General features: G+C 51.1%; 1 protein-coding gene across 2 annotated transcripts in view; it reads left to right on the forward strand.

The window, feature by feature from the left end:
* Positions 1-14579, forward strand: part of DAAM1 (dishevelled associated activator of morphogenesis 1) — a 91560-nt gene that overhangs the window by 65894 nt on the left and 11087 nt on the right. The window contains exons 11-20 of one of the 2 annotated variants that reach the window (XM_053980953.1): positions 297-414; positions 539-677; positions 1016-1074; positions 1404-1591; positions 1913-2218; positions 2323-2430; positions 6589-6618; positions 7938-8041; positions 13182-13266; positions 14058-14164. In XM_053980953.1, the coding sequence (XP_053836928.1) occupies positions 297-414; positions 539-677; positions 1016-1074; positions 1404-1591; positions 1913-2218; positions 2323-2430; positions 6589-6618; positions 7938-8041; positions 13182-13266; positions 14058-14164 (1244 nt within the window). The remainder of the gene's footprint in view (positions 1-296; positions 415-538; positions 678-1015; positions 1075-1403; positions 1592-1912; positions 2219-2322; positions 2431-6588; positions 6619-7937; positions 8042-13181; positions 13267-14057; positions 14165-14579) is intronic. The other variant, XM_053980954.1, reaches the window with a different exon arrangement.

Below are 14579 nucleotides of genomic sequence, written 5' to 3' on the forward strand. Positions count from 1 at the left end.
AGACACTGGCACCCAGCGTCATAGTTTTAAAGGAGTGTTCAAAGGGACAAAGAGTGGTCTTCTGGATAAAATGTGGAGCTTGGAAATCTTTCCTGTTGCCCTGTCCTAGAGCCTGCTTTAGCCCTTTTGCCCTTTGCCTGCCCAACAGCTCTGTTTGCCCCTCGCAGGGCAGTGGGGCCAGTTTGTCTATCGGTTTTGGGGTGAGGGTGGCTCGTGGGCTGTGGAGCTGAGATTTGGGGAACAGGAGACGCTGATGTGGGTGTGGTGGCCTGACCTTGCCTGGCTCCTGCCCACAGGTCCACATTGACACCAAAAGTGCAACTCAGATGTTCGAGCTGACGAGGAAGAGGCTGACGCACAGCGAGGCGTACCCGCACTTTATGTCCATCCTGCACCACTGTCTCCAGATGCCTTGTGAGTCCCAGGAGAGGCCGGGGAACCCACGGCTTGCTGGAGGCTTGGCAGCCCAGCCCTCCTGCCCAGCAGCGTCACAGCCTCCCCTGTGCTCACGGCAGTCTCTGCCCTTCCTTCCCTGCAGATAAAAGAAGTGGCAACACTGTCCAGTACTGGCTGCTGCTCGACAGGATCGTGCAGCAGATCGTCATCCAGAGTGACAAAGGGCAGGACCCCGACGCCACTCCCCTGGAAAACTTCAACATTAAAAATGTTGTACGAATGTAAGTGCTCAAGTGTCACCGTTCCTTGCTCGTTGCTGTCACACAGAGATGTTCCTGCCCCTCGGAGCTCTTGGCTTCCCAGGACTCACCCCACCTTAGCAATGAAGCCCATCCTTTTTGTTAGACAGCACTTGCAAGTAATATTTGAGATTTAGGATTTTTTGCGTGCTCCCTGATAAATTTTACATAACCCTGCTGAGGGGAGACACAGCAGAACTATTAGGTGTACCACTTTGGGAGACTTAAATCCCACTTCCTCAGTCATGTTCCTTGCTGGTGGTGGTCTCCTATTTGCTGTAGTAGGATTGTCTCATGTGCCACATCTCTTCTCCTTTTAGGTTAGTCAATGAAAATGAAGTGAAACAGTGGAAAGAGCAAGCAGAGAAAATGAGAAAAGGTGGGTGATGGAGAAATACACAGTGCAATGCTAACCTTGGCTAAACAGTTAACATACACATGTATTTGTATGTTTACTTATTCATGTATCTGCAGGCTTTGTTGAAGGGCTCAGATAGTATCATGCCATGGAGCTGACATGGGAAATGGGCAAAGCAGATAATATTTTTTCATGGAGAGGCTCCAAATGGGGTATTGAGGCCCAGCACAGGCTCCCTTTTGCCAGCTGCAGCTTCTCTGCAGGGCAGTGTGGGGTTTAGCCCCCCATGGGCTGCTGTTGGCACAAGGGAGTGTTTGTCACCCACAAGTGGTCTCCTGGGGCTGTTTCAGAGCACACAGAGCTGCAGCAGAAGCTGGAGAAGAAGGAGCGGGAGTGTGACGCCAAGGCCCAGGAGAAGGAGGAGATGATGCAGACGCTGAACAAGATGAAGGAGAAGCTGGAGAAGGAGTCCAGCGAGCACAAGCAGGTCAAGCAGCAAGTGGCAGATCTCACAGCACAGCTCCATGAGATGAGCAGGGTGAGACCTCCAACGTGCTCCTGTTGTGGGCGCAGTCTGTAACCCCCTGCACGTGCCATGGGGTGATTCCAGGAGGCTGAGCTGCATGGGAGGGACTGAGAAAGAGGCTTGTTGGAAGAGCCACCAAGGTGTCAGTCCCTAGTGATGGGGTGATTTTGCCTCTCAGCTGCACTGAGCCTCAGTCAGGAGTGTTGAAGTCTTTTAAGGCTTCCTTTGTTTCCTAAAATTAAACCAAGTGAATTAAAAATCAGCATGGGGGTATTTCTTAGGTGGTGTTCCCCAGCTCCATATGACCAGTCCCCGTTCCTCTTTCTCTCCCAGAGGGCGATCTGTGCTGCCAGTCCTGGAGGACCTCCCATGCCACCAGGAGCACCTGGTGGCCCTTCACCTTCTCCAACTCCCGGCTCTCTTCTTCCCCCTCCACCACCCCCACCGCTTCCAGGGGTGTGTCCCCCACCGCCTCCCCCACCACCTCCTCCAGGTGGTCCCCCCCCTCCCCCTGGCCCCCCACCCCTGGGTGGGCTGATGCCTCCCCTTGGACCACCTCCGGGCATGGCCTTCAAGAAGAAGAGCATCCCTCAGCCAACGAACGCCCTCAAGTCTTTCAACTGGTCCAAGCTTCCAGAGGTAAGCTGGGCAGTAATTTGGGCAGTGAGACTGGAGGTGCTGGATGGTGATGTTAAGGGCAGTGGGTAGAGACCCCAACCTGCAATGCTCCCACTGTCTTGCAGAACAAGCTGGCAGGCACCGTGTGGACCAACATAGATGACACAAAAGTGTTCAAAATCCTGGACCTTGAAGACCTGGAAAGGACGTTCTCGGCCTACCAAAGACAGCAGGTAACAGCTGGCCCGGGGTGGGCACACCTGGGCTAGGTGCCACCATTGTGGGATCACATGGTTTCACCTGTGGTCCCAAAACACATCTCCCATCATCATTTCATACCAAAGCCATGTTTGCCAGATCGACTTCATCTGCTTTGCCCTCTCATCCGTGTGCCAGAGCCTCGGCGTTGAGGCGGCCGCTCACGGCTCACTGTGCCTGATTCCACCCCTGCCCACATGCCTGATCACTTGCACCCTGAAGATGGATCACCAAAAACACACACACAGAAAAAATGAGACAGGGAATGCTATGAAAATAACCCCCAGATGTGGCCACAGTTGGGGAATATTTTTGGATTGCCCTTAACAGCAACTGCTCCATGTGTCTGTATTGGGTGGAAAATTTCTATCCCTCTCTGGCCAAGAAGGACTAAGTTTTGCCCACATCTACCATGGGTGGGTCTCTTCTTTTATTTTTGTAGTGAGCCAAGAGCAAAATGTGAGCTTTGAACAAATATCCCAAACCAAAATAATGTCATTGCAGGCAAAAGTCTCTGCTTTTTAATCTCCTGCTCAAGCTCTGTAGCCCCAGTTTGGAAGGCATCAAAGCACATGAAGAAAATTAGACACTTATTTTACCCCAGGCAGGATGAAAATGGACAAAAGCAATGAATGTTTCAAGAAGGCAGGAGAAAAAGCAAGGAGAGAAGCTGAAAAAGGATGTTCACCTGCTGCACACCTGGCTGTGCTCCTGGGAGGAGAGAGCAGCTTGTCTCCTTCGTGCCAGGCTCAGTCAGAGGGACAGTGCCAGGAAGGAGTGGACCAGACCCATAAGCTCATTAGGTAGTGTGAGAGTTTAATCAGTTCCAGAGGCTAATTGAGGGAAAGATCAGGGTGGATTAGAGCAGGGCAAGTACCAAGAGTAACCCACCAGCAGAAGTACGTGCTGCCTGCCCCAGTGTTTTGGGAATAGGTGACCACAGCATTTCTCTTTCCCCTGGCATTTTTTGAGCTTGACTCATGCCTGCTGGAGGGCACGTCTGAGGACAAGGAATGGAAATGGAAGAGGAGCAAGAATAGAAACCTGAGTGTCAGCAGGATGGTTTGCCCTCGGGCTCGCCTGCCCGAGCCCGTGAGTCACCTGGTGTGATGCGGATTATTGCCAGGCAGGAATTTAAAAATAATTTGGCTTGGCTGAGGTCCTGCTGGGCGAAGTGGCTGGTTAGCTTTGGGGCCAGGAGGAATAGGGAGATGGTGCAAGGAGAGCTGTGACATCCCAGATGGGGTGAGGACCAAAAGGGAGCTGAATGGAGGAGCCAGGGGCTGGGGTGGGACTGGCAGAAGATGCTGCGAGAGCATCGAAAGGCAGATGGGAAAGACAAGGCAAAATCCCACCTGTGAGATGCTGCTGGGGCTGGAGCTGCCCTTGGGGACATGATGCACAGTTCCTTTTGGTTCATCCTGTGGTTCATTGTGTGTGAGTGGAGCCATGGGACACGTCTTCCTGGGCCTGAGGGATGTGTTTGTCTGTCTGTCTGGGAATCCCCAGGGTGCTCCCAGCATTAGTCCCAGGATGGAGAGGGGGTGCATGGCTCTGCAGCCAGCAGCAGTGCAGGCACCAGTGTGTGGGGTTAGATGTGCTCCATGAGATCAGGAGAAGTGGAAGTGTTCCAAGCTGGATGGGGCTCTGAGCAGCCTGGTTGAGCAGAATGTTCCCTGCCCATGGCAGGGGGGTTGGACTAGAGGACCTTTAAAGTCCCTTCAGCTCAAGCCATTCTGTGGTTCTGTAGCACATGCAAACCATGGGGCACTGTGTACATGGTGGGGGGCTGGGGGAGTGAACAGCCTGTCCCTGAGGCACAATGAACTAATAATGGTTTCATAACTCACAGCATTTTCAAGCTTTAGCAAAACTTGGTTTCTGTCACAAAGGAGCAAGGGAGGAGTGGGGTTTTCTCCTCCCTGTTCCCTGTCTTGAGCCACTTGCTCAGTGATCATGTCTCTCATTTGTCCTGAGTCACAATATCCACAGGACATGGGGCATCAGGGGCTGCCTGTCTGCCCATGCCCCTAGACAAAGCAGGGCTCTGAAAATGCACAGTCAGGTGGTGCATCCCTGTGGCCCTGCCCCAGCAGGACTTGGGGACAGCAGGCAGAGGGGTGTGCAGTGCACAGAGCTCTCTGACCCCCCCCCCCAGGGTGGCTGCTGTGGGGCTGCCTTTGCTGGGATTTGTCTGGTTTTGTTGCCAGAGTGCCTGGGAATCCCTGAGTGCTGCACAGACCCGAGGCTTAATGATGTACTTAATTTTAAGCATCTCTTCAAATGTTTTTCCCACATCACAGGCTGGGATGTAAATGCAGGCTATTAAGTGAGCTTTGCAGCTTTTGGGAAGGGCCCTTTCCATGTGGGGAGGACAGGAACCCTCTGGGCTTCCTGGGGATCAGCCTGGGAGCATCCCTGCCTCACTGCACGAAGCTGTTAGGAGAGCCTGTGTCCTCCCAGCCGAGGCTCTGCAGATGTCCCTGTCCCCAGAGGAGGTCTCAGCCCTGCAGCTGTACAGAATACCAGCATTTACAGAAAAGCCAGCAGGAGTTTTTGGCTGTGACATGAGAACTGGCAGTAGCTGTGTAAGGCTGTGCATGTAGTGATGGAGAAAGGCAAGTCCAGGACCATCACGGCTTAAACTACACAGGGGTTTTGTGCCTCTTTCAGGGATGCCTTGAGAGTCTTCATGGGAGTAGAGGCTGGGAGTGATGTTGATAAGTAGCAGTGACACAGCCAGGGCAGTTCTGGCAGGTCCTGCAGCGGTGAGTGATGTAAAAGAGTCAGGGCCAAGTGGAAAAAATATGTGTTGTTGAACCAGGGGCTTAGCAGTGAGCTGGGAAAGAATTCATCTCCCAAAAAAGGATGAAGGAAATAAAGCCTCCAGCTCCTCCGTGCGAGGAAGAGTGACCTGCACAGGGGCCAGGGACAGCAGGGCTGGGAATTGTTTGTGGGGATGGTGACAGCACATTTAAAACTGCTCCTCCTTACACCATCCTGCAGCAGAGGCTGGATCACTGTTCCTGTGAGGGAGAGGGGCAGGGATGAGGCTGGTTTGAGGCAGAGAGGGAGGGGTTTTGTAGTGAACCTTTTTTCTACCTTAATTCATGAGGAGCCCTCCCTCTTCCTAGAGCAGGGGACTGCAAAGAAAACCACCATGTCCTCCTTCTCCAGCAGCCTGGAGCAAGTCTGAGCATCGTGGGGCAGGGTTGAAATGGAAGGAAGAGCTCCTAATTAGGGACGAACTTAATGAAGATAAAGATACCCATTGGAGCTTGTGGGTGTGCTTTGTGCCTGTCCCACAAAGGAGACTTCTGAGAACAGATTGAGTAGTGAAACTCTGCTCCTTAGCCTTAACTGAACCAGAGACTTTTAGCCACAAGACTCTTGATCAGCAGAGCCCAGCCAAGGGGATGGGGAAGGAAAACTCCCATGTGTGTGCACACGTGTGTGGTGTCAGCTTTACTGCACCTGCTTCCAGTGGGCTGGGGAGAGCCCAGCAGGACAGCCAGGTCTGGGGAGGGGCATGGTGCTGGTGGGCATTGGGGTGGCACTTGGCCAGGCTGCAGAGCCCTGGAGAAGCAGGGAGGAGGAGGAGGAGGAGGATGAGAACTCGAGGGGAAGCATGTTGCCGTGGCAAATGGTAAAGTTTTGTTGTGGCCAGATTTGCTGCGGGATGCGCCTCTCGTTATTTCCACTTAAAAGCCCTGTTTTTCCTGGCAGTCACATTGGCATTTCAGTCCCTCAGATGTGCAAGAACCAGCAATTTTCCTCCCGGCACGGCAGGCTGAGCAGTGCTGTGCCTTTGGGCCAGTAGCAGGGCTTGGCCAGCATCCTCCCACCTCATCCCATGTCCCCTCCTCACCCCTGTGCACAGTGTACCTCGGCATGATCCGTTCATGGAGCCTCCTCTTCCATCAGCTCTCCCCTTCTGCACATCCTGTAACCCACATTTTCACCTGCATCCCCCCTGTTTCGGCACTGGCACCCCCAAGTGCCTCCCCATGCTGCCAAACCCCCCCATATTGCACGTTTCCCTCCTCTGTGCTTCAGTTCCCTCTGGTTTTGCTGAGATCACTGAACTGCATGTGTTTTTACTGCCTTTTTCCATGCTTCTGCTATGGCTGTAGGACTTCTTTGTGAATGGTAGCTCCAGACAGGTAAGTGAGCACCTGTAGGAGTGTGATGTGGGGCTGGGGACAGGGACATGGGGGCACCTGGCTGCTTCTGAGGGGGGTTAATGTGTGACAAACGGGGTTGAATCACAGAGGTGCAAAGATCACCAGAAGGAGCAGCTTGAAAGTTGATGCTGGGGAGGCTGGTAAGGCAGACCCCACCCTCTGTGCTGCCTGGCCTGAGGTGAAAGCCAATGTCTGAGTCCAGGAGTTGGATTTTTAGATGCAGCTGAAGCCAGAGAAGCTCCTAGCCCTGAGGAGTTTTTGTTTTCAAAAGATGGAAATAAACCCACGGGTTGAAGCTCTCTGCTTGGTCAGAGCTGGCAAGGCCCCATGAGAGGGGCAGCTGGTGCTGGGTGACTTGGGGCTCATTTTCCATCTCTTCCCACTTCTCATATGTGCATGTTCTCTTTGTTGAAACAAGAAAATGAGTAAAAAAATGGTAATTTCAGTGCTTACTCTCTGCCCTTGCAGTGGCCATGTGCCAGGTCTCCTATGCTCGTGGATGTTTAGTGTGGATCTGTAACGTTCAGGACCTTGCAGCTCCAGATTGTGTTCCTTCCAGAAGGATTAAATAGCCAGCTTTTAATTGATTAACCTTACTAAAATATGCAATATGGTAAATTAAAACCTGGGGCAACATGAACTCCTCGGGCAGCCCTACAAAGCTGCTGTTACGTTGATCTGCCCATTTGCCCACAACCACAGTATTGTTACTCATCTGAAGGTAATGTGTTTAAGCCACTTAGGAGATATAGGTGCTTATGCCACACCGATTCCTGCTTTCAAATCCCTTCTTTTGGGAGGATTTCACTGAAAAAGCTGCTGGTTGCTTCTGCAAGTCTGATAGCCTGAATTGGTCAGCTGGCTCGGGAGGACTGATGCATGAAGGGTGATCACAGATGTTTTTGGAGCAGGGGTGAGGAACAAGAGCAATGCTGAGTGTGTGCAGCAGCCCATAATGAAATCCTCCATGCGAGGGTTTAATGAAGTATCACAAGTATGTATGCTAAGAAAGCCAGCCTTTATTTATTCAGCAGCGCCCGTGTGTTTGTAGATTTTTAAATCTTCCCTGTCTGAGAAAATATTTACATTTCTAACCAGTGGCTTCAAAGCCAGCTCTGGTTTATGAAATGACTTACTGTGTTTTGGTTACAGGCGAGGGGTTTTGCCCATAACCTGTGGTGACACTCCTGATTAATGGGGGCCCACTGTGTATCACACTGCTGTGTGCTGAGAGTACTAAATGTCCTTGCTGCTCTATGGCTCTTCTCCAGGCTTGTCTTATTACTATTTTCTTGTAGAAGGAAGATGCCATCGATGACACTTTGAGTTCCCGGCACAAAGTCAAGGAGCTTTCTGTCATCGACGGCCGGAGAGCTCAGAATTGCAACATCCTCCTCTCCAGGTATGGTTGATGCCTTGTTGCCCTCTGGGGAGTGGGGGGATGCTTAACACCCTGCCCTGGGCTGCCCTGAGTGTGCTCCTCATCCCTGGAGCAGGGGGTTGATGCCAGGAGCCAGTGCAGCAGGACAGCCAGTGAAACCTGAACCCAGCTATAGCCTTACATCCTCATGGTGGGGTGACCTGGAGGGGGGGCAGTGCCATTAAGGGGGCAATTTGGTGTCCCTGGAAAGCCCCCGAGGGGCTGGGATACCCAGTGAGCTTTCACAGCAGGTGGAAGGGGGTTGATTTCACCTCTTCTCTTTCTCAGCCTGGGTTTTGTTTGCTCTTTGCTGGTGGTTGAAGAGGGTCTGTCTGGGCTGGGGAAGTGCTGGGTATCAGCAGGGTTCAGGGAGCAACAGTAATTGGGCCAGGACCTTGCTGCCCACATCTGAATTTTGGGAAGGGGATGTCCCCCTCTTACAGCTGCCCTGCTGTTCTGACAGCCTCCCTCACACTCCTCACCAGGCAGGCTCAGCACTGCTACCAGCAAGCAATTTAATCTGATCTCCAAACGACTGCCAAAATTATAAAAATTATTTTGGCAAGATAAACTACACCAATAAGACTGAATTTCCTGAGCAAAGGGAAACCAGGTTGCGGTGGTCTGAAAGGATGAGCTGTCAGTGTAGCTACTTGGAAAAAAAAACATCCGAAGAGCAGCAGAAAATGCCACTTGTTTCTGACTCACCCAGCAAAAAATAAATCCACCATCAGTAAAATTTAAAAATATTCACTCTGCTGTCTGGAGCACAGAAGCTTCTGTGCTACCCAGGACTGGCCAGGATGTAGCAGCATTGCTGCTACATTGGGTTTGCAGCCAAATTTGGTATTTTTCCAGACTGTGGGTTCTGTCTGGTTCTTCCAAGTGGAGATGGTGCCTCGTCTGGGCAGCCCACCTGATTTCCTTCTCTAGAAAGCTTGGAGAGGCTGATGTCTGCAAAAAAAAAAAAACAAACCCCATCTGGGTGGGTAACTCAGCCCCTGGTGCTTCTCCTGGAGGTGGCTGGCAGCCCGTGGGCAGTGAGAGCGATGAGTGCCACAGCATTTGGGGGTAAAACTGCCCTGCTTTTGGCTGGCTCTGCTCTGGGCTGCTTCTGGGGATTTTTGTGCTTCCTAGCAGTCCAAATAAAAAAGGATGATGATGAAAGCAGAGTTTAAAGCAGCAGGCAAATGAGTATGTCTGTGGCAGGCAGCTATTAGCAAGTAAAACGATGGGATTTGGGGCACTGGCTGAGCTGCTCCTGGCATACGTAGGCTGAGCGTCGAGTGGGTTTAGGTGTGATTCAGCCAGAGGTTTAAGTGTATATTTGGAAGTTAAGCACACAAATAGGCCCTTCAGTGGGAAGGGGAGAGACCCAACCACTCAACTTCAAAGGCATCTTGCACATCCTACTGAGTGAAGGTCTCAATTTCATCTCACCAGCAAACCTTTCTCTTCCAAGAAAGCAATGGCTGGAAACAAATTGCCAGTAACTAATCCCACAAAAAGGGCAGGATGGAGGTTGCTGCCTGCCTGCCTTTCCCTGTGGGCCAGTTCCTAGGGGAGAAGCAGGATCAGACTTGCCCTGCAAGGTGGTCCTCAGGCCTCCCTATGGCTTTTCCCAGGCCCATCCTCATGCAGGGATGAGTGGCTTTGAAGTTGCTGTGACTTGCCTCAGATGCTGCTTTGGAAGTGCTTTGGAGTTCATCCCATGGTACTCCCAGGACCACAACTGAGCTTCTCTCCCCAAAATCCCTTTGGGTGATTTGATGCCAAGCATCTCAGAGGTGGTGTAGGGATAAAGCCCAAGCATCCTTTTAATATTCTCAGGTCCAGCTCCTGCATCTCCAGCAGACTGGATCACTGGGCAAACCCTTTTGTCTCTGCCCACCCCAAAGCTGGGCAGAGCAGTGGTTCCCTGGTCCCAGTGTTCCAAAGGGACTGGTCTGGCACCTGGGCTGCTGCTGTCCCACCTCTCTTGCATGGCCACCACGGGGCTGAGCAGACTTTCACATGTGAAAGGACCTGCAGGCTTGGCCCCTGGTTTAGCCCAGACATTTGTGAGCTCACCAGGCATTGTCTGGCTCGCAGCGTGGAAAGATTACAGCCAGTGAGATACTTTATCTCTCTCTGTAGATTTATTTTTTTGCCTGTTTCCCTTGCTTTGGGAGAAATTACTGCGCAGTGAGATCACTGGATTTTCCTCCAGCTTGTAATGCAGCACAAGAATATTTTTAACGCTTGCTTTTTCCTTCTGTTTTTTGGAGATCGCTTTGCTGATGTCAGTGCCTCACCGTGTCTCCCTCTGTGAACCCAGCACGTCCTTGCTTTTGCTCCCTGTGTATGGGTGTGTATTTTTAGTCCTGCTTTCTGCCAGATGCAAACGTGCCCCTCGCTCCATCGTTTTCCGCCTGTGCTGGCAGTGAATGGCCCGTTTCATTCCTCTCTCCCGGCGAGGCGACGTGAGGCTTTTTTTTTTTTTTTCCCCTCAAATGAATGTGGCTTTTCAGGGAGGGCGCGTCCCTTTCCCGGCGGAATTTGTTTTTCCCCTTCACACTTATTACGTCCTCCACGGGGTCTGACAAAAGCCACGGCGAGCAGGCCGGGCTGGCGAGCTGTCACCTCGCATCGCCGGGCTGCTGCCTCTAAATCCCTGTGACAGCAAGTCCTGTGACCCCGTTCCTCTCAGACGGCTCGCCTTCGACAGCTGCTGCCAACAATGATAATTATTGCAGTTATAGATAAGCTTCTAGCTTTCACTGGCCCCTTTCCCATCAAATTGTCTGAGAAGCTGTTTTCTTCTGGCGCCCCGCGCTTGCTCTCTGCTGATGCAGGGGCAGGCTCTTGTTCTTGGCACTGGCTTGTGATGATTCCTGAGAAAAGCTGGGTTTGTTTTTTTTTTTTTCCAATCTCATTCTTTTTAAATGCATTTTTATTGTTGACTTTGATTTCAATGAGTAAGGGCTTAAAAAAGTCACCCTCATCTTCCCCCACCCTCCTGGAGATGATCATGGTACTTTTCTGTGCTTTAGGTGTTTGCTATGGATGAGGAGTAGCTGCCTGCCCACCCCTTTATAAGGAGCATTTTTGCCTCCCAGGGATCCCCAAATGCCCAGATCTAGCCAATGTCTGCTTTTTATCAGGGTGGAGACCGGTGCTGGTGATCTGAGCATTCCTGTTTCTGCTGGGGTGTAAAAGGAGTTCTCCTGCAGTTTCATATCCCACTTTGGATCATGTCCCATCCTTGCTACTGCCATTGTAAGGGACAGTGGGGGTGACCCCACTGCAAGCAGCAGAGGGGATATTTTCCAAGGATTCTGGATTTGTTCCTTGCATGATGACCCCAACAATTGTCTTGGCCGCTGCTCAGTGCAGTCTTTGAGCTTCCTCCCCTGGCTGAGGTAGATTTTAATTCACTCCTTAATTAACACACCCTCTCTAGGGTGCTCTCTTGAGGAGGAGGTGAGAGAGGACTGAGTGCAGGATGAGAAACATGGGCTCATAAGGAATGAAGATTTACTTACCAGCTCTGTAAGATGCACCTGTCTCAATAAAGCTAATCCTTCACTTCCAGTCTTGAGCAAAATATTCCAAGCTAAACCAAGCCCTTGCTACCCTGGCCTTAGAGACCAGAACCCTTCCTGTATCAGCTTTAGCTTCCAAAAGCCAACTCCACAGTCTCAGTCTGCTCCCTGAAGAGATGTGGGGGTGAAAAACTCCCTCCTTGTTTAATTACTCAGAGTGATCAAGTCAACTCCCAGTCTTCTTTTTGATCTGCTGATCAGGTTGACTTCCAAGGTCTCACATCCTGCTGTAGGGTGTGTTTCTGGTTTCAGCTCATTCCTTTGAGCCACATCCTTTGGCAGCACTGATCACCAATACTGAGGCCATGGGGTTCCTCAAACAGGTGTTTTCAACTCTGTGGTTTTTCCCTGTGTGCAAGTACAGGGAATTACGTTTTTTAAGCTGGATCTGTTGCAATGGCTTTAACCACGAGTGCATGCCAGGAGAGAGAGAGAGGATGTAAATGGAGTTGCAGGAGTTTCCAGGCTTTCCCTTTATTTAATTTAGATTATTTTATAGACCACAATGCAAAAAAAAAAAAAGAAAAATACGTGTGGTTTTGCAATCAAAGTCCTTGCAGGGAGCGGTTCCTTGCAGTCAAATTAAACTGTAATTAATGGCTGCTGTAGCCCAGGAGGAGCTGAGGGCGTCTTTCCATCTCTGTTGCCTCAGCTCAGTGTGGGCTGCTGGCAGAAAAATCCCTGCCAGGAAAGCCCAGCCTGGTGGTGCTCGCTGTGACACAGTGGTCTGTGGTTTTGGAAATCTGCAATTTGAGGCTGCATCTTCAGTTCCTGTTAGGTGAAGTAGAGGAAGAAAAAGGTGGAAGAGAGACTGGTTTCCAGCATCTTACACTTACAAGAGCATTGAATCCCCACCCCTCCAAAGAAAACCAAACTGATGGGTTCCTTGGGATGCTGAACATCCACTTGGCAAATTTTGGATTCCTTTCTATTTTTTTCCTAGAGGTAGACTCCAGCTGAAGGTGGTCAGGAAAAGTGAGAGAAGACAATGTTTGAATCCAAGAACAGCAGTGGAAATTGGCCAGATTTTCCTTAAGGGTTGTGAGATTGGGTTTAGGAGCAGTGCTGAGCTGCACTCCTGAGCCTGGGCTGGGCTCTGTTGTCAGTGGGAATGTAACCTCACTGGCCCTGTGGCCTTTGGGGGTGCTGGAACTGCAGGAGCAGCATTGCTATGGGCAGGAGTTACATCTGAAAGTTGGATATTTAATGTACTGCTTACAACCCTTACCTAAAGTACTGTTAAACAGGGAAATAGGGAATGGCAGCTGCAGTGTGGGGAGAGGGAATTGGTTTGGGGGGTTTGACCCCCTGTTTGCAGCAGGGCCAGGGCTGCTCAGTGCTGTGCTGAGCCTTGGCAGAGCACAGCCCTACCACATTTCTCACACATCTTCCTTTATAACGTGCTGGATAGAGCTGTTTGTGATGCTGCTGCTGGCTGGGGGTTCAGCTGTTCATGTTGCACAGGGGTGTAAGGAAATGCTCCTGAGCCTTCCCCAACTGCTGGGCTGGAATAACTCTCCTTTCCCTCCACCTCCCAGGCTGAAACTCTCGAATGACGAGATCAAACGAGCGATTTTGACAATGGATGAGCAGGAGGACCTCCCAAAAGACATGCTGGAACAGGTGGGCAACGTGTCTCGTGCTCTTTTATGGTTGCCTCATGCTGAGAGAATGCTGTGCAAAGTGCTTGGGACCAAAAGCACAGCTTTGAGTGTGCTGGCCCCCAAATTATTTACCAGCCACATGTTGAAAAACCACCCAGGTGGGCTGGAGCAGCAGGAAAGCAGCTCAGTTGTGGCATCAGTGCTGGGGGCAGCATGGCCCCCATGTGCCATTCCTGTACCTGGGCCTGCCCTGGGACCCTGAGGTGGGGCCATTTTGCCTTTTTGTGGCTGCAGCTTGAAGTTTGTGCTCAGTGGTGGTTTATTTTTGAAAGGTTTGACAGTGTTTTTGCAGTCCTCAAAAGGGGAATCCCATTTTCACCCCCTCTGAATCCCTTTGGAGGCATATTATTCACCTGTCCTTAAAGCTGAGCTGGTAATTGCACTTCGAGCAGAGATGTGGGAGGATTCATTTCATGAAATTTCCATCTGCTAATAAGTAGAGTTGCAGCAAATGGGAGTTCCTGACTGACATCTCCTCTGGCAGAGCTGATGTTGAAACCTCCTTGGAGCAGACTTAATTCATTTGTTGTAAAAGCTGAGTGATGGCAGGGCAGAGGCAGGAGACACTGACGTGATGGAGTAATGTGAGGAAGGTCACAGGGACAGCAATAACACTTATTTCACAGGTGCCTTGGGGTCACTGTCTGTACATGCTGAAAAGGTGTCAGACTCCAGGAAATAAATCACTTTTTAGCTCCTGAAAAAGTGTGCATGGATCTCATGTCCACTCTTGTGCTTTTTCCTGGTCAGCTCCTGAAGTTTGTTCCTGAAAAGGGGGACATTGACCTGCTGGAAGAGCATAAGCACGAGCTGGACCGCATGGCCAAGGCTGACCGGTTCCTCTTTGAAATGAGCAGGTTGGTGGCTCAGGGGACACATTTTGGCCAGTGGCTGCACAGGCTGATTGGGAGGTGGCAGTTTCATGGAGCCTGATTGGGAAATAAGTCCTTCTTACTGTTTTTCACATCAAGAGATGAGCGGGCCAAGCAGACAGGAGGTGCTCCAAATCATAAGGATTATTTGCGATGCTCTGGTCCTAAAATCAGGGTTGTGCTCCCATACAAGCAGCAGCTGGAGAGAGCAGGAGAGAGGGATGGGGAGATGGATTTTGTGGTGGTTCTGGGTTGATGGTTGGACTAGATAATTCTGAAGGTGTCTTCTGACCTTGATGATTCTGAGATTCTGTGATCTAACCTGGTCAGGTGGAAGGTGTCCCTGTGGGGCAGAGGGGTTGCAACTAAATGATCTTTCAGTCCCTTCCAACCCAAACCA

The sequence above is a fragment of the Vidua macroura genome, chromosome 6 (assembly GCF_024509145.1).
Source record: "Vidua macroura isolate BioBank_ID:100142 chromosome 6, ASM2450914v1, whole genome shotgun sequence".
In the NCBI taxonomy this organism is placed as follows: Eukaryota; Metazoa; Chordata; class Aves; order Passeriformes; family Viduidae; genus Vidua; species Vidua macroura.